The 22,109-nt window shown below is 66.0% G+C and overlaps 1 protein-coding gene across 2 annotated transcripts in view; it reads left to right on the top strand.

The window, feature by feature from the left end:
- Window positions 1-493: 493 nt before the first annotated feature.
- Window positions 494-22,109, top strand: part of WSCD1 (WSC domain containing 1) — a 30,970-nt gene continuing 9,354 nt past the window's right edge. Inside the window, exons 1-5 of one of the 2 annotated variants that reach the window (XM_045890022.3) lie at window positions 494-635; window positions 8,397-9,096; window positions 13,719-13,833; window positions 14,483-14,667; window positions 16,809-16,930. In XM_045890022.3, the coding sequence (XP_045745978.1) occupies window positions 8,670-9,096; window positions 13,719-13,833; window positions 14,483-14,667; window positions 16,809-16,930 (849 nt within the window). In that variant the 5' untranslated portion in view covers window positions 494-635; window positions 8,397-8,669. Of the gene's footprint in view, window positions 636-918; window positions 1,100-8,396; window positions 9,097-13,718; window positions 13,834-14,482; window positions 14,668-16,808; window positions 16,931-22,109 lie in introns of those variants that run through there. The other variant, XM_045890023.2, reaches the window with a different exon arrangement.

The following is a 22,109-nucleotide window of genomic DNA, read 5'->3' as shown; positions in this document are numbered from 1 at the left end:
ACGTGGGCGTCCGTGTCCAGCTGCGGACCACGGTGAGCCCGCGTGTGTCCGGCCGTGTTGGCATCCGAGTACCACAAAGGGTGTGACGCTGCGTGTGTGCCCGTCGCAGTGTCCCGGGTGGTTCGTGAGTGAGTGGGACGGGCCCAGGGTGTGCGGGTGAGCGAGAGGGGGTGTCCGCGTGGCTGGGAAGCGGGGATTCGCGTGTCTGTCGGATGGCGCGGCGCTGCGAGCGCCTGAGTGAGCGTGGCGGCGTGGATACGCGTGTCCGGGTGTGAGCACCGCACCGGCGGGCTGTGCGTGTGCGCGCGCGTGGGCGCACGCGCGGGTCCCTCGCTCCGCCGGGGAGCGCCCCCCGCCCCCGGCTCGACCCCTCCCACGCGGCGGGCGGCGGCGGGGCGGGCGCCTCTAGGACCCGGCGGCGGCCGGCCGCTGTCCCCGGGCCGCGCGAGTGAGCATGTGCAGAGCCCGCCGCCCCCCGCCGCCCGCGCCGCCCGCTCCGCGCGGACGCCCGCAGCCCCGGGAGCTGGCGGCGGCGCCCTGCTCCCCGGGGGGCGCGTCGGGCCGCTCGCGGGGCGCCGGGGCTCCGGGCGCTGCGGGGCTGCGGGCTGGGCGCCCCAGCCGGCCGCGATCGCGGGGTGAGTGCTGTCCCCCGGGCGCCCGCCGGGACCCCCGCGCGGGCGGCGGGCGGGCTCCTTCCCAGACGCCCGAGAACAAGTTTGTGTAGACGCGGCCGGAGCGCGGCGGGGCTGCACCTGCTCCCGCTCGGTGCGGCTGGCGGGGGGCGCCTCTGGGGCCAGAGTGGGCGCGCGCGTGGGGGCAGCACTGGGGGCACCCCGGGGTGGGCGGGGGCGCGCAGGGCAGCTTTGGACGCGTTGTCCCCGCCCCCCGGAATTCTCAGCGAGCGTCGCTTTCCGCGGAGGGAGAGGCGGATCGGGCGGGCAGGGGGCGAGCTCGGGGTTTGGGGTGCGCGCTGCCTCTCTCAGGAGGAGACGTGCGCCGGAGCAGCTCCCCTCGCTCCGCTGCCAAGCGAGGCTTCCGGTCAGCCGAGGGCTCTCTGCGTCTCTGTGAACTTGAACGGAGGCAGAGGCGAAGGCGAAACGTATGTATTCATGTATTTTGTCTGCAAAATTACCCCAAGCAGAGCTTTGCATCTCCCTAGGTGGGGACGGAGACAGGACTGGAGGCTGCTCATTGCGGTTTTCTTGTAAGTCCGGAGTCTCAGGGTGGCCCTGCTGGGGGTCTGTTTTCTGAGCCTCCGCTCAGGGGGGTGGTGCCTGCTGGTTCTCCTGAGGGAGGCAGGGGCGCAGAGCGACGCCCGTCCTTGCCTGAGCAGGGGGAGGCTGGACACCAGGGTTGGGCTCCCACAGCCCTGCCCGGGGATCCGGGGTCCACGCGCCCTTCCCTGGCGCCTGGAGATGGACAGACGGGGAACTCCACTGTACTTTTCTGACAGACAGCGTCAGATGCCACCACCCCGTCCTGCTGCTGGAACGGCCTGCTTCAGTTTAGGGAGGCACTGGGGCTGTCCCGGGTTGGGACGCCATGGCTCAGATCAGCAGATGGGGCCTTTTGTTTTCTCCTCTGAATTGCCTGGGATATCAGGCTCGGGAAGGGAGGGCTGGTGGGGCGGGAGGGAGGAGGGATAAGCCTGCGGGCCCTTCTGTCTGCATCTGTCTGCCGCAGCCCCTTCCTGGCCCTTGCAGGTGCTGGCGGCGGGGGCAAGGGGAGGATCCCCCCCAAGGATGCCCCTCGCTGCCCCCCCACCACACACCCTTGGCTCGGGTCTCAGAAGCCCCTCGGAGAAGGTGTCCCAGTGGGCCGCCAGAGCCCCGGGGTTCTGTGAGGACCAGCAGTTGGGTTGGCCCCAGAGCACGTGCGTTAGCGTCCCAAGCACACTCGCGGGGCAGCCCCGTCCTCCCCAGGAGGAGCCCCGTGGCCCTCGCCTGCGGCTACACCCTCCCACCCTCCACAGGAGCATTTCCAAGCTCCTCTGGAAGAAGGCTTGGTGTGGGGGTGAGGCGACCCCGCTTTCCAGCGGGGGTAGGAGCCCTGTGGGGTGTGGCCTGTGGCCATCGTGTATCCGGCTGGAATGAAGGGAAGCTTGGATTAGGCAGAAGGCCAGACCCCATCCCTTTCCCCCCGTCTGCCCAATCAGGCCAAAGTGGATATTCTGGGCCACCAGTTGGTCGGCTGCGAAAGCCCGAGTCTCTGGCCAGGTCGGTTAAGGCCCAGCGCTGAGGAGTGAGTCACAGGGCTGGTTCCCTTGCAGACGCTCCCGGCTCACGCTCCCATCCGGCTCAGACCCGGGTCAGCCGTGGTGAGACCAGCCCGCCTGACTCTCCCTCTGGAGCTGCCCTGAGGTCGGGGCCCAGGCGCTGGGGACAGCACAGTGTTTAGACCTTTATCCGGGAGACGCGCGTGATCGTCACGCCCACCGGCGGCGGGGCCCCGCTCATCTGGGGAGTGGGTGCGTGATCATGGCTGTGCCGACCCTCTCCTTGGGCCTCAAAGTCTTGTTTTCACACTATTTCTCCTAATCTCTCCTTGCCGTGGCTGTAATAATTACCGTGTTAACTTACTGCTTGTGCAGTTATCAGAAGCGTGACGCTTTTGGGGAACGTGGTTGGAGAGGCGCTGAGAAGGGGATGGAGGAATAGGCTGGATCAATTTAAGGGGCCATAAACAGGGCGCACCTGTTGGCTGCCGAGGCCCCTTCCTTCCACTGGAGAGCCTTGGCGATGGGAGCCCCAACCAGAGGGTGGCCGTCTTGGCCTGAGGGGGCCAGGAGGGTTCCAAGTGCAGGAGCGCCCAAGGCGCCCCCTCCCAGAAACGTGAATCCCCCATCCCAGCGACTGCAGGAGCCAGAGAAGGGCAAGGCTGATTTTGCATGCTCCACTCACTCTCCCGGATTTATCCGAATCGCTCAGAGGGGCTTGGATAACCCTCCAGGGTTCGCCCCTGAGTGAGAGAAGCAGAGGAACAAATGAACAAGATAGGGTTCTATGGAAGAGGTGGGCCCGCGGTAGCCCAGAGAGGTTGCCTTGGGCTGTTTCGAGGGTGGGTCAGGCTCCACATCCACGCACAGGAAAGGGAAGGCGGCAGGCCCCATGGCGGCTCCCCGCTTTCTTTACGGCCTGGAGCCTGACGCCCGGACGGACCCGCGTCTTGGAGGTCAAACAGATGGAGGCTGTGTGACGTGGCTCATCCGAAAGCGTGGGTCTCGTGGAGCGGCAGCTGCTTGTCTGGGGCCCCGCTCAGTGGCCCTGCTTCTGTCAGCTGCTGCGTCCCTACGATGGGCCCACGGAGACTCCCGCCTCTCGGGTTTTCGGGGAGATTGCTCATTCATTTCCCGATCTGTTCATTCCGTGCACAGGATGCCGTGTCTCTAACGTGGTGCAGGGAGCCCTGTGTGTAGGAACCTCAGCGGTGGGTGTGAGGGAGCACCCTCTCCCCCCTTCGCACTGAACGGAGTTTTGACCTTTCTCTAATGCCTTATACCTTCTTGGCAACATTTCTCATTTTGGGCTTTTTCACCTAAGTTCTGCATTCAGAAGATCAAAGTATCCGGCTTTTCAAAGTCAGCTACCCATTTCCCTGACCTTGTCCTGCCCGAGGACCTGGAGATTTGAATCCCGTGGGTCCTTTGCTCTCTTTGGTCTGAGCCTCCAGGATGCAGAGGCTGGGGCCCCAGCATGTCCTGCGGGTCTGTCCTGTGTCCACCCAGAGCGGGGCACTGAGTGTCCGTGCCCGCAGGGGGCTCCCGGGCTGAGAGGAAGAGTGGGCAGAGTAGCGTGGAGCCCTGACTCCGGGCAGGACACATCGCCCAGGTGCCGTTCCCAGAGCATCCCGGCCCAGCGTCGAGCTCTGGGGGACCAGGAAGACTGCATGGAAGAGGTGCATTGAAGCAGAGCCTTGATGGCCACAGAGCACTTCAGAGTCACGCGAGGGGTCACAGGGCCCCCGGCCAACGGAAGAGCGTGCGTGAGGGGGCGTGACGCAGCTCCTGCCGGCCAGGGAACACTGTGCTTGGGACGCGGCCTTCCGCAAGGGGCCGGGAGGTGGAGTGTCAGGCTGAGGAGCTTGGGCCTGGCTATCCGAGTCCAGGGGAGCCCCTGCGAACGGCAGAGTTACTGGTTCTTCGTGTTGGGAAGGTCACTTTCTTAGGCTTAGCCTTTTGGAGAGGGCGCAGTGTCCAGTGACTCCGGGCAGAGGCAGGGCTGGAGGGGAGGGAGAAGGCAGAGGGGGCTAATTCAGAGCCCCGAGCCCAGCCGGAGGCTCCCTAGTGAGGCCTCCTGGGGGTCCTGAGGCTGAGGAGCGCCCCCACCGGCCGCTGCACCAGCTGCTGGTCCTGGAGGCTGGAGCCCCGAGCTGCGGGGACCCCACTGCCCATCTCCTGGGGGGGGCAGCGTGCTGCGCCCTGTGCCTTTGTCTGAAAGACTCTTGCCTCACTGGGAGCACGTGGCTCTGAACCCCGAGGGTCCCGGTCCTCACTGCTGTGGCCACAAGGGCTGAGATGCTTCTGGGGGCACCTGGAATCTTTCTCCTCTCGCCTGCCCCTGACTGTCCTCTCTGGGGCGGGGGGGAGGGAGGCAGAATCACGTGACCAAACCCCAGTGGCCCGGGGTCAGGCCTGGGCCCCTCCGAGCTTTCTCCAGCCCCCAGGCCCCAGGGGCTGCCTGCTGTCCTCTCCCTGCTGCAGTCCCTGGGACCCCCCCCCCCCCCGCCTCTCTTGAGCGTCAGGTGCCATCTGCCTGACATCTCCCCACCTGCAGGCTCAGCACCTGCTGCCCCCTGGGGCCCAGGTGGCAACAAAGTAACAGGAGAGCGCTCAGGTTTTCTGAGCCCCCCCCCGCGCTAGGTTCCTGCTCCCTCCTGAGACCCTCAGAAGCCCTGGGCCCCTTACTCTCTCCTTGCTGGGAGGGGACTCTGGATCCTCCCCCCCCCAGGCCCTGTCTTCTCTGGGGTGCTGCCGGCACTGGGCAGGGCAGCGAGTGTCCCCCTTTGTCCAGCCTGAGGCTCCATGCTGAGCCCCGGCCCCCCTCCTGACGAGGCCCCAGCCTCAGGCAGCGGTGTGTCCCCTCATTCTCCTCTCCCTGGAGCTCGCTCGTTGCTTGATTACAAGATGGGAGGTGCCGCGGGAGGAGAGCGGCTGGGGGAAGAATGACTCCCAGCCGACAGGGACGGCACACAGCAGCGTCCGGGACGCTAGGCTGGGGCACGCCATGAGCAGCGCCGTCTCCGGAGCTCGGACCTGGCCTGGGCTCAAGACGGGCTGGGGGAGGCACGCGGAAGGCCTTTCGAGAAGACGTCCCGCCTCGTTCGCTGCTGGTGCCCCTGTGGGCCCGGGCGGGCTTTGGAGCGGGGAGCCCGGGCGTGCGTGCCCCGGGGTCTGACCACAGGCGGTGCACCTCCCCCTGCAGGGCTCTAGGGGCCGCGGCTCTCGAGGGGGGAGAGCAGGGCACCTGCATGGGAGGGGTGCGTGGAGTCACTGGATGGGGCAGGGGGCGAACGCGGCCCAGCCTGGCTCCTTCTTCTTCTAGGAGTGCTTCGTGGGGGGGGGGGGCGCTGAACAGGGAAGAAGTTGCGAACAGCCTGGGGTGGCTTCTGGCAAGGATGGGGTGCCGGGCCCACCCCAGGGAGGCGAGGGGCCCCTGGAGACTGAGGTCACCTGTGACATAGCTGCTGGGGGCCCCTCCTCGGCGTTCACAACAGCGGGCACCATGCTTTGTAGGGAGCAGGGCTTTTCCCCCTGGACCCATCCCACAGCCTTGCTGATGGCCCCATTTCACAGATGAGGAGCCTGAAGCTCCGTCCTGAGCAATGCCTTGCCCCACGGGCACCACCGATGGGCTTCCCCCCGCCCCCGAGCAAACCGGCCATGGCTGGACAGCCCCCGGGCGCTGGTAGCTTGTGCCGTGGGGCTGACCCTGTGGCCGGGCTGGGAGCTCTGGCGCAGATGTGCCCCTCCCCCAGCCGCCCCCGGCCTCAGCGGACGTCCAGCATCAGGGCGCCGCTGGCTGTGTGTGGGGTCTGGGGGGTTGATGCTACGTCAGGTGTGATCGGTGCCTTGCCCGGAGGGGGTGTCCGCCTCGAGGAGGGGTGGGGGTGACCAGCGGGTGTGATGCTGGGAGGAAGGGTGGCAGAAGTCCGGGGCAGGGGACGTGCCGGCCCCCCACACCGCCCCACGCAGGTGTTCTGGGCTGGGAATCAGCCTTGCGATTTTAGAAGTTTAGGGTGGCAGCCTGTTTTATAGGACCCTGGAAGTGACCGTCCCTGCCTCCACGCCCAGGCCCCCTCCCCAGACCAGGAGGCCCCCCTGGGAGGGACTGACTCCGGAAGGTACTGTGGGGTCCGTGATCACTGGGACCCTGACCGATGGGCCCTGACAGCGCCCTGCCCACCACACGCGGCTCCCCCACATTTCGGGCTGGGGCCCCGCAGGTCTGGGTTGGTGCCCCCTGAGCGCTCGGGGCCCCAAGACCCCACGGGAGGAACAGCTTTCTGATACCAGGATTAGCCGGTCAGTTTATCCTCTCGTTCGCCCTAAAAACTGTGTTCAGAAACCAGGATCGCGGCACATCCACACTGCTGGGCAGGCCTCATGCTGGGGCCGGAGTTACGGGAACGAGCGGGGTATGGCCTCTCGCCTGGAGCTGGTCGCAGTCCTGTGTGGATGATCGACAGGACGACATGTTTCCCAGGCTGCTGGGTGCTGGGTTAGGGGTCAGCACGGCTGTAGGAAGGCAGAGGAGTCTCTGCCAGTGTGTGTGTGTGTGTGTGTCACTGGGGGTGGTCAGGGAAGGCTTCTTGGAGAGGTGGGCTAAGCCTCGGAGGTTACCCAGGGGTTCACTGGGCTATGAGGATGGAAAAGACAGAAGAGGCCCCAAGGCAGCGTGCTCCAGTGGCCGGCTGGCTCGTGGTGCGTGCACGCTTGCACGCGCGTGTGGTGGGAAGCCCAAGGAGAGGGCTGGGCAACGGACGAGCCCGGGTGGGGCCTTGTGTGTCCCGCGGATGAGCTTGGAGTTACTCCCCGAAGCCACGGGGAGCTCTTGGAAGGGGTTTTGAGCGGGGGGAGCACCGTGGTCAGAGGCTCACCCTGGCGGCCTCGCCGAGGGTGGACTGGAGGCCCAGAGCTGGAGGCAGGGGGATCAGGCAGGATTTCTTGGGATTTCCTCTCTGGCGTTACAAATCTGACGAGGCTGGCTGGGGCAGGCCCGGCGCACACCAGCTTAACGCGAAAGTAAGAGCTCCGGAGACCCGCGCAAGTGGCTTCCCGGCTCAGAGTTTAAATCCAGCCCCGTCTGCTGACCGTGGAGCTACCCCCCCCCTGCCCTGGCCGGCAGGACCTGCCCCCCGCGATCCCAGGCCCCGGTCCTCGGCGGGGGAGGGGGCGGCCTCGGGACCTGGGGTCTGGAAAGGGCGGTGCTGGCCGGGGAGCCGCTCTGGATCCCCGCCCCAGACACAAGAGCCCAAACATTGTCTTTCTGCTCACACGGGGCTGGCTGTGCCTGCGCACAGAGCACTCATTGAGGGGCCGCGGGGCCTGGCGGGGGTCCCGGGCCACGTTAGTCACGCTCCTGGGAGCTTTTCTTCCCGGGACAAGACCTTCCTTGTGCCGAGGGCCACCCTCACGCAGCGGCCTGGCTCCCGGCAGCTGCAGAGCCCCCGCCAGCCCCTAGCAGCCCGCTTCAGAGGCACCGCCAATGGGAGCCAAAGCCCAGTGGGAGAGCCGAGGGCAGCCCCGGAAGGCCGTGCTGAGCTGAGCGCCGCCCGCTGTCCCGCCAGGCGCCCCGGCCTCCGTGAGCAGGTGCGCGGCCCCGCACCCTCTCCCGGGCTAAAGCCCATCGGCCTCTGCAGAAGCAGTTTCCAGAACACAGCTTCCAGGCCCAGGGCGCCCCCAGGAGTCGGCAGGTTGTGCACATGCATAGAGCCCCTGCTGCGTGCCCTGGGCTGGGTGCTTGTATGTGCTGGTGTCCGTCGCTGGCCGGACCGTTTACTAGTTCAGGGTCCAGGCCCCGAAACAGATCCTTCCAAACCTCGGCTCCTCCGTCCGCCAGCTGAACGACGTGGCAAAGTGCCCTTGCCTCCTTTTGCCTCCTCTGTAAAATGGGGCCAGCGTCCACCTCGCTGCTTTGCCCTGAGGGTCGAAGGAGATAGCACGTCAGGGCCTGGCCTGTGAGGACTGCGTGCAGAGCCGCCTCTGTCCCCGGGCCTTCACGGCTGTCAAGCGGATGGGGCGGCGGAGGCCCAGTGACGGCCAGGGGCACCCAGCCAACGGGGGCGGAGCTGGGACCCGAGCCCCGCTCTCTGTCTGGGGCTCCTGCTGAACAGGTGTCCCCTCTTGGAGACAGAGGCCCCGGACCTTGCATCTCAGCGTGCTCTCTCCGCTCTTCCAGATTCTCCGGCCGGGCGTGCCCATTGGTGGAGCTCAGCGACGGCGGAGCTGGTGACGCTGAGGCAGGACCCACAGCCGCGGGGCCCCGTGGCCGGGGCCATGTGATGCTGCCCCCCGAGCACCTGCCGGGATCAGGGCGGGAGGACCGGGGAGCCTGGAGGCGCGCAGGCTGGTGCCGGGTGCCAGGATGAGGCTGCTGGGGGCCCCGGCCTCCCCCGCCGTCGGGTGCTAGGAGCCGTGCCCAGGCTGCAGCTGGGAGCCGCCGCCCGGGGGCATGGCCAAACCCCTCTGCCGCCTGCAGAAGCTTCTCCTCCGAACGCAGTTCCTGCTCTTCTTCCTCACGGCCGCCTACCTGATGACGGGCAGCCTGCTGCTGCAGCGGGCCCGCGTGGCCCTCCCACCGGGGCCCCGAGCGCCCGGCCCCCTGCAGGCCCTGCCCGTGGCCGCCGTGGCGCTGGGCGTGGGCCTGCTGGACAGTGGGGCGCTGCAGGCCCCCCGCGTCAGCCCGGAGCTGCTGCTCGGCGTGGACGTGCTGCGGAGGCCCCCAGCCCGGCCCCGGCCCGGCCCCCGCGGGCTCCGGAGCCGGAACTCAGAGCTGCCCCCGCTGAGGCGTCGCCGCTGGTTCCACCACCTCGCGGGAGACGCCCGGGGGCCGCCCGCCCCGGGCCCCGAGGCCCCCAGGCCCGTGGCCAGCAGCCGAGGTAGGTGCTCAGCCCTGGCTCCCCTCGCGCGTTGGGGGGCCCAGGCCCGGGGGGCAGGGCTGGCTTTCCCCTTCTCTGGCCCCGGGCCCACCTGGGATGGAAGCCCTCAGGCCCGCGGCCCCCAGACCACCGGCTCTGTCCGCTCTGCGGGAGTTCTGCTCGCACCCGGCTGGGCCGGCCCCGTCATCCCGGAGCCCAGCCTCTGGGTTCGGGTGGACCTTAGCTGGCGTCCTGGCTTAGCGGCAGGCTTGACAGTGACCTTGGACGTGTGACCTAACGGCCCCGGGTCCCTGGGGAGTGGAGACAGAGATACCCACCCCAGGGCTAGTGTGGGGATGAGATGGGACCGCACTGAGGGCCCCAGCGTGGCAGGCTGTCCCACGTGCAGGTCCTCGGCCTCCCCCGAACGCGGGGTGGGGCGCGTCTGCACAGCGTCAGCGGGTGATGCTGGTGCTCGCGCAGGCGGAGAGCCCTGGGCGGGAGGGCCCGGTCGTTTCTCGGCACCGGTCACCGGCAGCTAACTGCCACGGCGTTTACAGTGCACCTGTAAATGGTATTTATGGGCGTCACCACTATCGTGGTATCCCGATCCCCCAGGGGAGACACTGGGTATGGGGACGTTCAGTCAGTTGTTGAGGTCACTCTCCTGCTTTGGGTTCCCCGGAAGCCTTGGCCTGTCTGGAGTGTGACCCCAGAACACTGGCAGGGAGCGAGGAGGGAGCTGGGGAAGAGAACACGGCAGGGGACGGACTCGGAAGGAGGGCAGAGTGCACATCTCGGAGTGCAGCCTGGAGGCGGCGGGTCAGGAGGAGGGCCAGGCCTTTTTTCTCAGGATGGTGAGAAGGTCCAGGGAAGAGGGAGGAGCCCCTGCAGCCCTTGCATTGGGGGGATGACTGATGGTCGGTGAAGCCCAGAGGACAGTGCCCTCCTGTCTTCATAGAAGGTTTCTCCCGAGATCACGTGGGTCAGAGCCCTTGCTGCGGGGTTCCTCAGGAGGCTTCCACCTAAGAAAGGGGGACATGAGGAACAGATTCTGCTGCTCAGTCTGCACAGGCCTGCCTTCCGTCAACTCGCCCCAGCACCCCAGGAAGCTGGGTCTCTATGCGGACTATATCCACGTGACTCATTTAGACTCAAGTGTGAATGACTGACAAAGTCAACACAGAATCCTTGAGCAGCAGCCTTGGAAAGAGTGCAGGTTTTGCAAACAGACCTGGGTTTCTCTCTTGGTATAGCCGGTCACTGGCTCTGTGACCTTGGGCAGATTGGCCAGAGGTCAATTCCTCTTTATTTCTCTCCATCTGCCCTTCTCGGGGATCCACGCCTGAGTCTGCTACTGTCTGTGCCCTCGAGGAGCTCAGTCTGGGGCCGAACCGTCACCATGCAGCAGTGCTGAGGCTCGGGTGGAAGGTCGTTATGACCTGGCCAGCAGAGGGGAGGGCTGGGGTGACCCAGTCAGAACCCCGGGGGCAGCCCTGGGCTCCACGGCATCCCCCCTAGCTGCACGGCGGACAGGGCATAGCAGTGGCTGAAGAGACTGGGGTGAGACGTGCTAGGGACCAGAGGGGAGTGTCGGGGTGCTGACCGCCGTGAGCCCTGGGGCGCCCTCCCCATGACCCAGCACAAGGAGGAGCCTCAGGGCCAGTGTAGAGGATGGCAGCTCTGAGTGGCCTGTGCCCTCCCCGGCCGCCAGGACCTGGGGAAGCGTTTGTGCTCTGGGGGTGGCTGTGGTGTCACCCGGGGCGCCCCCCGGCCCCGGGCTGGTCGTGCTTGTCACAGACAGAGAGAGTGGCTCTTTGCGTCCGGGCAGCCCGCCATGCTCCTGGAAGGGCCCTGCAGAGGGCTGGAGCTGCAGGAGGCCCATCAATCACCGAGCATTTCATTACACCTTGGACAACATCCATAATGGAGTAAAATGTCAGTAAGTTTACTAGGGGAGAAATAGTAACTTCCCCCGCGCCAGTTTGTTTTTTATTGATAGTGATTTCCAAAGACATTCCGATATCTCCACGGCCGGCGTTAACAGCCTCACGGCACGTCCGTGTTGATGTGCAAATGAACAGATGCAGACTCACAGACAGTAACGTGTTGCCTCCGTTTTAGCCGCAAGCAATAAATCCGCCTCCGAATGCGTCCCAGTGTGTTCCCCGGACGCCCTCGGCTCCCTTGGAGCTGGGAGAGCCGCCCGGTAATTTTCCAGGAGGGAGGGCTGGTCGCCTCCCCCGGATGGAGTGGGCACGGGGGTCCCGTGGCGCGGCCCCCAAGCGTTTGCTCCTCTCTCACCCGCCCGCAGGCCAGGTACCCCACTGCCGTTTTCCCGTCCAGCGTCTGGCTAGGTCCCAGCCGCCCCAGCACAGTGGTGACAGCCTGGGCCCGCGCCCAGCGCTTCTTGCTGGGACCCCAAGCGCTGACTCACTTCATCCCCGACGGCCTCGCGGGGGGCCAGGACGGGGGCCGCCGGCTCAGCGGTGAGGGCCTGCAGAGTCCGCGCCCTGTTTGTTGTTCACATCAACACAGTGGCCCCCCAGCGCCCTGCAGGCCGTGCCTGCCTCCCACCACCCGCCTGTTACCCCCTCTCTCTGCCCTCCCGAGCCCGCGGGGCCCGTCCCCACTTCACAGTGGGGAAGCCGAGGCACAGTGGGGAGGGGGCGGCACGGGCCCAGATTCGTGCCCCCGCCCCGCCGCCCAGCCCCGGCCGTGGACCCCTTACACGCTTACAGTTAATTTCCCATCAATGGTGATAAACGTCTAACCACCCCTGAGCTTGTGTTTTGGGGCTTAATTGAAAGTCGTAACAGAATTTCTTCTTCGCTGAGCAACACATCAGAAATTTCTCAAATACTAGTTTTCGTTCACCAAGTAGGCCGCTGAGGGTAACCCTTTATTCCTGCTGCTGGTGGAGGGGTGGGTCTGGTCTCAGGGGTCCTGACCCATCCGTGACCCCGGGGGGCTGGCGGCCTGAGCGAGAGCTGGTGCTTGTGGACACGGCTGGTGACGGGCATCCTGGGGCCAAGGGGACAGGGAGGCTCATGGCCCCGCGGGCAGACAGTGAGGAAGGTGATCCTCGCTCCCCGCTGCCCCGGGGCTCTGCCTCGGCGACCCCAGCTCGGGGGTGGAGTCCCGTCTCTGGCCACCCGCTCACCTCCCACTGCTCTGTGTCTGTTACTCGGGGCCCTGGGAGCCCCTCCTTGCGTCCGAGCTCCTGTTCCCCAGCCCTGTCCTTGCAGGGTGTCAGCCTGGTCCTGGGGGCCCCGGCGCGCCGTGGACACGGCGTCCTGGTGCTGACCGTGTGCCGGACCCAGCGGGGCCCCCGCGGACACAGGGCACACGGGTGTAAGAGACTTTCAACAGCAGTAGTTAGGAGACGCATTTGGGTGTTGACCAGGTTTTCAGATACAGAATGCAGGAATCTGCAGCAAGGAGAGGCCGTGGCGGGCTGGTGGTCCTTGGCGGGCTGGCGTGGTCGGGGACGCCCGTCCAGGACGGGTGGGAAGCGGAGGGTGGGCGTGAGCGGGGGCGGGCACAGCTGCACGCAGGGGGCAAGGGGAAGGGGCTCGGGCGGGGTGCGGCAGGTGGTGGGCCTTTATCCGCTGGGCGGTTAGGGAAACTGAGGCACAGAACGTTGCTGTGACGTAGCCAAGGTCAGAGACACAGTTAGGTGTGGACTTCACAGACGGGACCGTCGCTCCCGGATGCGGCCCCGGGAATGAAGGTCGGGGACCCACTTCTCCGAACCCCTTGGCTCCTGCTCTGGGCCGGGATCCGGGCAGGAACACTGGAGTGTCGCCTGCCCTCGGGGCACCGGGCTGGGGGGCGGGGCGTCGTCCCGCCAGCCGTGGGGACGCCTTGGGCGCGTCACCCCCCAGAGGCAGCGTGTGCCGTGTGGGTGCCCTTCAGACGTCCTCGGGCAGCGGGCGGCGTCTGGGCATAGTCCCTGGTGTGCATGCGCGGCGTGGGGCCCGGGGAGCTCCTGAGCCACGTGGCGGTGCGTCCACGCGCCCGGTGTGCTGGCTCTGTGCTCGTGTTCTCCGGGCTTCTCTGCGCGTCTCTGGGAGAACCCTCTGCGCCAGGGGACGGAGAGGTTAGGTGTCACGGCTGGGACGTCACCGCCACTGCTTGGTGGAGTCTCGTCCCCAGAGGTGCCCGGGCGGGCGAGCGCTCAGCAGTCCCATGGCGCCCGACAGACACCACGTCCACGCCTCCAGCCACGGCGTCTCACGTCCCCCCTGAACGCAGGTTTTTCTCTTGAGATAGCTGTTCCCGTTTGCAGGATGTTCTTTTTAGCAAAAGTCAGATTTACCATAACTGATTTCTTTCCTCCAGATCCTACAGAGGTGGCAGGATCCGTCGGTTGGGACGTTTGTGGAGGCGGGGGGTGCTTTCCGAGCGGGGGGCGGGCAGGGATGGAGACAAGGGGTCCCGGGAGGGGATTCGGCAGCAGACGCAGTGAGATGGGGCTGTTAGAGGAAGTGGTGGCCGTGCGGGGACAGGTGTTCGCGAGCGCCGGGGGCAGGTGCGACCTCGCCTGGCGCCCGGGCCCTCCGAGGACCCCTCCCGAGGGTGGGCGCGCGGCAGGACCGTCCTGAGCCGGCCTGAGTCTCCGCCGTGCTCCCCGCCCGCAGGTGCCTACGTCGGCTGCTTCAGCGACAGTGGCCGCGACAGAACGCTGAGGGGCGCCGTGTTCTTCGACTTGAGAAAGATGACGGTGTCCCACTGCCAGGACGCGTGCGCTGAGCGGTGAGTGAGGGCCCCGGGCCGTCCAGCCGTGCCAAACCGGGGGGCACATGGCCGCCAGGGGGCCATCCTGCTGTGCCTGGAGCTGGACGGGTCAGCCCCCCGGGTCACGGAGGATGCTTCCCTGGGCCTGGGTTTACTTTATGTTCAGACTACAATAGAGGGCTCAGCTTCAACGTCACCTCCTCCAGGAAGCCTTCCAGCTTGGTCACCATCCATTGCGCCCCTTTTATAGACGGAGAAACTGAGGCTGGAACAGAGAGGAGGGGCTCAGCCTTGCAGGGCAGACAGAGTAGAAAGTGGCACCGACTAAGTGCCCTTTTACCTTCCCAGCGTTTCGGGGAACAGACGAGGAGGTGGTAAGGGACGGTCGGGGCCACGTGGCCAGCAGGTGGCCACAGACGAGGATGCGGAGCGCCAGGGGGTTTCAGACCTCGGAGCCGGGGGTGTGAAAGCGCTGGCCTCTAGTTTATCACGAAGGGAGGCCTGCTCCCCAACGTCAGCCGGGGGACCCCGAAGTCTGGCCGAGCACCAGCCCCTACGGCCAGCCATGTGCCGATGGCGCCGCCCTGGCCTCCCGGCTTGACCCTGACCTCGGTCGCGGCCGCCGTGGGGCCGGGGCCGCGACTGAGCGGGGCCGCTCTCCCTGCAGGTCCTACGTGTACGCGGGCTTGGAGGCCGGGGCCGAGTGCTACTGCGGGAACCGGCTGCCGGTGAGAAGCGTCCGGCCGGAGGCGTGTAACCACGAGTGCAAAGGGGAGAAGGGCTCCGTGTGCGGGGGCGTCGGCCGGCTGTCTGTCTACCGTGTGGAGGACCTGCAGCTCGGCTCCAGGAAGCGTGAGTGTGTCCTCCCTTCCCTGTTGCCCCGCTGGAGGGGCTCGCGTGGGGGCGGGGGCGGCCGAAGACCGCGTGGGCTCGTGGCCTGTGGGACAGACACACTCATCAGGATGCCTGGGCCCACGCGTCTCGCACGTGCTGTGTGGCCCCGGGCAGCTTGCTTCCCCTCTCTGGGCTCCTGTTCTCCGTCAAGTGCAGAGGCAGCTCTAGATGAGCCGCGGTGGGGCCGAGCGGAGGCTCCGAAAGTTTCCTGGCCTTGCAGCGCCTAGACGTCCCGGGCAGACACGAACAACCCTTGGAGAGCCTGGGCCCCGGAAACAAAGGGGGACTAAGATGGCGGTGCGGAGGCCAGAGCGGGGGGAGGTGCGCGGCCGGGGCCTCCTCTGCAGAGCGGGGCTGCCAGTCCGGGGGCCGCAGTGGCAGGGACGGAGTCGGCCCCAGAACTCTGCACACGGGGACGTTCGGTTCCGCTGAAGTACAAATCCGTGAAATATTAGGTTCCAAAGGAAACACCACCTGCCAGTTTAGGGAGATAGACGGGTCAGTTTTGACCTGAGCAGGAGCTGAGATTCAAACCACCAAGCTTGCGGTGCGGGCCTGCATCTGGGTGAGGCCAGAGGCCCAAAGTTTTACCGCCCACCTGGTCCTGATGCCCCGACCTGACGGCTGGCTCCGGCCGCGTGGAGCCGATGCTCGGTCTCCTGAGGGCTGCGCCCCCGACTCGGGCGGGTGGAGGTCCCCCAGACAAATCCTCACTGAGGATAAGCTCACGATCCAAAATTATAGAAGGCGGGAGGCGGGAGCCGACCGCAAGGGGCAGTGAGCTGATGCGCCGGGAAGCAAGAATGCGCCCCGAGAGTTGCCGCTGAAAATGTCCAGCGAGCTGCAGCTGAAGCTCAGGTGCATCCACCGCAAGGCGACGCGCCCCAGATCCCCTCGATGCCGTTGTCGGGGGCTGCTTTCTAAATGCTGTGGTGGGGCACCTCTGCCCACGTCGGGGACACCTTGTCGTGATGGGGAGCGGTCGGGCTGGGCGTGGGAGGAAGTCGGAGCCGGGGAGACCTTCTCCCAGCCCTGGCAGAGCTGGGACCACGTGACCGCCGTCTTAGCTTTCGGCTTCCCACCAGCAAGGAGCACTTGCAGGGCTGAGATGGGTGAACGTGCTCCCGGATGGTGGGCACCGGGCGGTCGAGGGTGTCAGCGCTTCACCATGTGCCCCGAGGGGCCCTGGGCTGTCCCCTGGGCACGAGGGGGCCGTGTGCCCGGGCTTGCAGCCCCTCCCCTGACAGACGCACAGCACGGACGCGGCTGGTGACGCTGGGACCGCCAGCCCGAGGCAGGCCCCGCCACGCCTCACGTGCCCGTCCGCTGCCGTCCACTCGTGGGGGGCTCGCCGGGCCCAGCTGGTGCCCAGACCGCAAAGTGCTGGCCTCCCGGGTGCAGGCTGGGGACGGGGTCTCCGCGCTGCTGAGGCGGGCAGAGGGCACGACAGCGAGACTGCCGCCTAAGCAACCCTGACGAGTGCGGACGGAATGTAAGCTGTCGGAGCTGGAACATTCCAGAAGGCTCAGCACCCAGGACGCCGCGAGGGGCTGGACTTCTCCCCCTGGGCTGGAGGGCAGCTGGGCAGAGGCGCCCGCGGAAGCACGGGCTCGAGGAGTGTTCGTGGGGCCTGGTGGGAGCTCGGGGGGCCGGGGGGAGAGGGAAGGAGGGACGGACGGGGGGACGGACGCCGTGCCCCGGGGCCGGGGGGAGAGGGAAGGAGGGACGGACGGGGGGACGGACGCCGTGCCCCGGGGCCGGGGGGAGAGGGAAGGAGGGACGGACGGGGGGACGGACGCCGTGCCCCGGGGCCGGGGGGAGAGGGAAGGAGGGACGGAGGGGGGCATGGACGCCGTGCCCCAGAGTTCGGGGGAAGCCGGCCTGAGGTCAGCACGTGGCAGCCACGTGGTCCCTTGTCGGTGACCGTGGTGGGGAGGTTCGGGCGCCCGGGGTCTCAGGAGTCTGGCCCGTCCACACCCGGTCCAGGGCGGTCTGCTGTCTGGTTTGCTGACTGTATTTGCCGAAGCCACCGTTTCCCCACGACAGACACCAACAACCAGGGGCACCGTTTCTCACCAGAAACCTGTCTGTCCCCGCAGGGAGAACCGTCACATACCGCGGATGCTTCCGGCTGCCAGAGAATGGCACACACACCTTCCCTGAGTCCCTGACACAGGCCAACGTGACGGTGGACGCCTGCTCGGGATTTTGTTCCCAGAAGGTAAGGCCACCCACAACTCGTGCGTGGAGGGGTGCGTGGGGCAGGTGCCCGGGCTGGGTGCAGGTGTTGGCATGGCTGCGTGGCCTGTGCTCACGTGGGTGCCCCCGGCTGCCCGGGCGCTGTCTGCGGGGCCGCGAGGCCGGAGGATTCGCGCCGCCCCCGATGGCGGCTCTCGGCACGAACGTCAGGTGTTCAGTGGACTGGGTTTGTCAGTGGGACGTGCTTGCTCGGGGAGAGCAGACGGCTCATCGGCTGCACCCGGGGACGGGGCTGGTGCTGACCCGACGTCAGGGGCCATGGTCGCCCGTGTGCCTTTGGCTTACCTGGGGCTCGGGTGCGACTCTGCAGAGGGTGGGCGCGGGCCCAGACCGCTGTCCCTGCCTCGCGTGGGAGCCCTGGGAGGGACACGGCGGTCAAGGCCAGACGGGGCTGGTAAACGACAGGACCCCAGAGCACTGAGGTCTGGGGTAGGGTCCAGTGGCCCTGCACGTGGCCCCCGGGCGTGGCAGTAGGCTGAGGCCGGGGCTGCTCCCGCGTGCTGGGGACTGAGTCGAGACCGCATAGCAGGCGGGGCTGGGACAGGAGCGTCCTGGTGGTGGTGGCGTGAGCGTCCTTGTCCATCAGGCTAGCTCACCCCATCCTCCTAAGGGCCGCGTCGGGCGGGTGCTGGGACGCGCAGCCGTGTTTGAGGTGAGGGAACAGAGGCAGAGAGGCTCCTGCCTGCTGCCCCCTACGTGGGGGAGCCGGGAGTTGGACCCAGTCGGGCCCCCTGGTTTTGACCCGGCCAGTGGCTCAGAGCTGCAGGAAGTGGGCTTCCGGAACGCCGAGGAGCACGCCCTCCCTGGTGCCCTTTGAGATGCGTTCCTCGGGGCCAAGACACAGCCTTTCTGCACTTCCCACCCTAAACCGCCGCCTTTGGAGTGGGTCTCTGCATCCCCAGCGTTTCGGGGTGTCTGGGGCGTCCTCAGGGCTCACGGCATCCAGGGCCCGCGTTCCCGCACTCCCCACGTGGGAGCAGAGCTCTGGGTAGAGGCCACATGCACCTGCTACCACGCGGCCCTCCCGGGACTTCTGCACCCCTGCCGTCCCCAGCAGCCCCGGGAGCGCCCACTGCCGTCCGCAGTCCGAGGCGCTAGGCTGCACCAGACCAGGCCTCCTCCGTCTGCAAACCTGGAGGTGCCCCGCGTGCCGGGTGACCCGCCTTACCCTCCCGGTGCTCCCAGGGGGGACACTCTGAGCCCCGCACGCTGCTGGAGCCAGCGGGGGTCCCAGCAGCGGGAACAGGCGCCCGTCCAGTCTCGACGGCATCGGGGGAGGGGACGGGCAGCTTTTCCTCACCCGACGGTCGGTGGGTCTCAGGGACCGGTGTGTCCTGGCACGGGGAGCGCTTTCCCGTTCCTGGGCTCCGTCGTGGGCATGTCCTATTGCCTATGCGGCCCCTCCCCCTCTGTGGAGCGTTTCCGTGGTTTTCAGTGTTTCGCTTTCGCGAGCAAGGCTGCGGTGACTCTCCTGGTAGGTGGGTCGTTCTGTGTCGCTGGATCCGAGGGAGATGCTGGGTCAGGGTCCGTGTGTCCACTGCGCTCGGCAGAGATTATGTGCATTTCATGGATGCATGAGGCAGCACGGCGGCTTTGAGAATTTGGGGGGGAGGGCACTCCAAAGCAGCGTCCTGGGCCGGATGCCCCAGTGACCTGGGCAGCCCCGGGCATTCTGCTCTGGGGTTACAGATGCAGAGTTTAGAGCCTCGGGGGTCCTCGGCTTTCTGGTTCTAGCTTCCCGTTGCCGGCGGGCTCGTGGTGTTCTGAGCCGCCCCCCCGCCTCTGCCCGGCCCCTGGCCGCGGCACCCCACTCCGACTGGCAGCCGGGTGTCCCCTGCGGGCACAGCCGAGAGCCCCCGCCCTAGAGCTGGCTCGGCCCCGCGAGGCCCGGCCCACGTGCCCCACGCCGAGTCCCGGGGAGCCGCTGTCTTTTCTGACTGTGTCCGGGCTGAGTTCTGGGGACACAGGCCCGCGGAGAGACCTGTCGGCAGGGGTGGTTCTCTCTCCTCCCCGGACGTCAAGGGGGTGGGAAAGGTGAACTCGGGACGTCCGTCATACGTTCCCCCCTGGAGGGCCAGCGCCTCCTTCCCACGAAGGCTGGTGGCCCCGGGGCCTCGGGGCTGTGGGGGCAGCTTCGTCTGGCGCTGATTTGGCCGAAGGCTCAGATGCTCTGGGTGCGCAGCGGGCGACCCGGCCACGGCAGGTGTCTTCACGGACAGAAGCCCCACCACGGAGCCAAGGCCGGGGTCGGCTCGGGCCTCACGAGGGCCGGTCTGGGCCGTGGCGGCCTCGGGGCACCCCACTTCTGAGCGCCGTCGGAGGCTTGTTTGTGGCCCCAGATGAAAGTCTCCACCATTGTTTACTGGTTGGTTCCAATGGTTCGGGAGCCCCAGGGTGTGGCCGGATGCAAGGAGGACACGTGGGGCGCCATGAGCGCCTCAACGGTCTGACCGCCTGGTATTTGTGCGCGGACCCCGCAGTGGGGCCGCCGAGGGACTCCGGCACGGTCGGCGAACAGCCTGCTCGCACCTGACGCTCCTGCAGGGATCCCACAGGCGATCTGAGCTTCGCTCCCCCTGCACCTACTCCTGGGTATGCTGACAGGAGTCGGAGGGCGAGGACGAAGGGTCGGCCAGCATCTGGGGTGTATGAGCTCTTCCTATAGATTATTGATCGCCCAGATTAGTATTTCCCACAGACGGGTCTTCTCAGGCTTTTCCCATGGTGCTGACCAGGCTCCCTGCTCCACCAGACCCACCTGATCCCGGCAGGTGCAGTCTGTCCCCCCTGGGGGGGGGGGCGCCTCCCTGGCTCAGCCCGAGGTTGGGTCAGTAAGGGTCTGGGTTTTGTGAACTAACTTCCTGGATGTTGGGAGGTTTTCCCTTTGCCGAGATGCTAGCCGGTCCTGTCCACAGGTGACGAGCTGGCGCAGCTTTGGGGTTCTCACACGATTTCGGCAGTAAACCTGTCAACGTTACACTGTGTGTCTTTAAAGAAAATTTATTGTTTTTGGGGGGGTCGGTGGTTACAAAGGTAATGCATACCTGTTCTAGAAAATTTTGAAAATGCAGAATTAAATTAAAACTCACCTGTGACGTTACCACATCGGAGAAAACCTCCAGTAACGTTTCACATCCTTTGGTCTTTTATTCTAAGTGCATGTTTGTGGAATTTGTTTCTTAAAAGCTGAATCTCTCGGGGCACCTGGGTGGCCCAGTCAGTTGAGCGCCTGACTCTTGATCTCAGCTCAGGTCATGATCTAGGGTCGTGAGATTGAGTCCCGCGTCGGGCTCCGTGCTGGGCATGGAGCCTGCTTTAAAAAAAAAAGGGACTCTCTGCTTCCGTTCGTTCCCGTGTTCCACATGTCCCTCGTGGCTGCCGTGGGGCTGCAAATTGGGGGCCGCGTGGTCGGAGAGGCCCGCCCTCTACTTCGGGCTCTTCCTTACTTTCTTCGCTATTCTAAGTAACTTTTCTAAGTAACTAAGTAAACTTAGTAAGTTTCTAAATAACTAAGTAACGCTGCCTCGAACATTCCCGAAGGTCGACCCGTGAGCAGGCTCATAATCATCTCCTCGTGTCATCACACGTGGGAGGGGAGGGATTTGTGCATCTCTTATGTCACTCGTGAGACCTGCGGTGCGTTTCCAGAAGCAGGTCACCTGGCCTCATCCCAAAGACGGTGGAATGTGGCTTCAGAGTCCGTGACCCAGCTGCGTGTCCCCGTGCGGCCACATCCTTGCCTTGTGGTCCTGGCCAGTCTCGTGGCCCTGAGCCGTGGCATCCTCGCTGACTCACGCGGATGCGATCCGTAGCGGTGGCTTCCTGCGGTCGAACGTGGGCTGCCTCTCCGACCACACGGCCCCCAGTTTGCAGCTCCACGGCAGGGAGACATGCGCTCGGTGACGGGCTCCGTGGCCGGGCTCTGGTTCACCCTGACGCTCACCTGTGAGCAGAAGCCCGCCCTCCACCCCCATCCCAGCAGCCACCCTCCGGGCACCTTCTTTCCTTTTGGGCCTGAATGTCCAGAGCGGCCTCGGAGTGAATGGAGGCAGGAGACCAGTCAAGGCACAGATTTCACCGAAAGCCCCCCGTTTTCATGTGTGTGTCCACGGAGTTGAGAGTGGTGTGTGGCCGAGCCCTGGGCTGATTCTGTCCCTGATGGGCCTCATGGTCTGAGGTCTTGGGCTGCTCGACACCTGCCTCCTCACCTCAATTTCCCCTTCTGAAGTTCTGATCTCTGACGTGTTTTGTGACGCCCGGTAATCCCGGAGACCGACTGCAAGAAAGGCGCTCAAGGAGGATGGAGACGGATGGGCCCGCCGGAATGTCCACTCCCTTATCCCTGGCCACCACCACGCCTTTGCATGTGGACGCTGGGACAGGAGGGCCCATCGCTTGCTGCGTCCTGACCCGACGCCAGGCCAAATGCGTGTGCACGTGGTAGCCACCGGGCCCAGGCTCCGGATGCGGTTTCCGGGTGGGGCCCTGTCCCCCCCACCATCCCCTCCACCCCTTCGATGGGAACAGTCCCATGTCTGTGTCCCGGCCTCCCCCTCCCGTCTCCCCTTCTCCGATCGTCTTCTTGCGCTGAAGCCCAGGTAGGGGTAGGGAGAGCAGGGAAGCCGACAGAGAAGAGTTACATCAATATTTTTTTTTAAAGATTTGATTTATTCATGAGAGAGAGAGAGGCGGGCTCCTGATGCGGGACTCGATCCCAGGACCCTGGGACATGACCTGAGCCGAAGGCAGATGCTTAACCATCTGAGCCACCCAGGCACCCTTTCATCAATATTTAATTTTTATGGAAATCATGTCCTAGAAATCCCCAAGGGGCTGGAAATTGTTCTGTGTTTTCAGAATCTGGTGATGTTGCTGAGCGGTTATGTTGTAAATAAAACCGCATTACCGTCTACGGCTCCCCCTCGCTCCGCACGCACCACGAAGCTTGACGGGTTCACCCACGCGAGGAAGCGGAGGGGCTCGGGTCGCCGGTGGGGTGCAGGGTCGCGGGCGGCCACTACAGCTGGGGAGGGGTCCCGCGTGGTGGCGTTTTCTTCTCTGAGCAGAGCCCAGGGCCCACGGGAGCCTGGTGCCCACGTGCACCACCAGCACCTCGGGGGACATTCGACCGTCGGCTGGCA

This window comes from Mirounga angustirostris, unplaced genomic scaffold, assembly GCF_029215605.1.
Source record: "Mirounga angustirostris isolate CCGP_5_RB_7025 unplaced genomic scaffold, mMirAng1.0.hap1 SCAF_17, whole genome shotgun sequence".
Taxonomy (NCBI): Eukaryota; Metazoa; Chordata; class Mammalia; order Carnivora; family Phocidae; genus Mirounga; species Mirounga angustirostris.
This window is presented reverse-complemented; position numbering and strand designations above follow the sequence as displayed.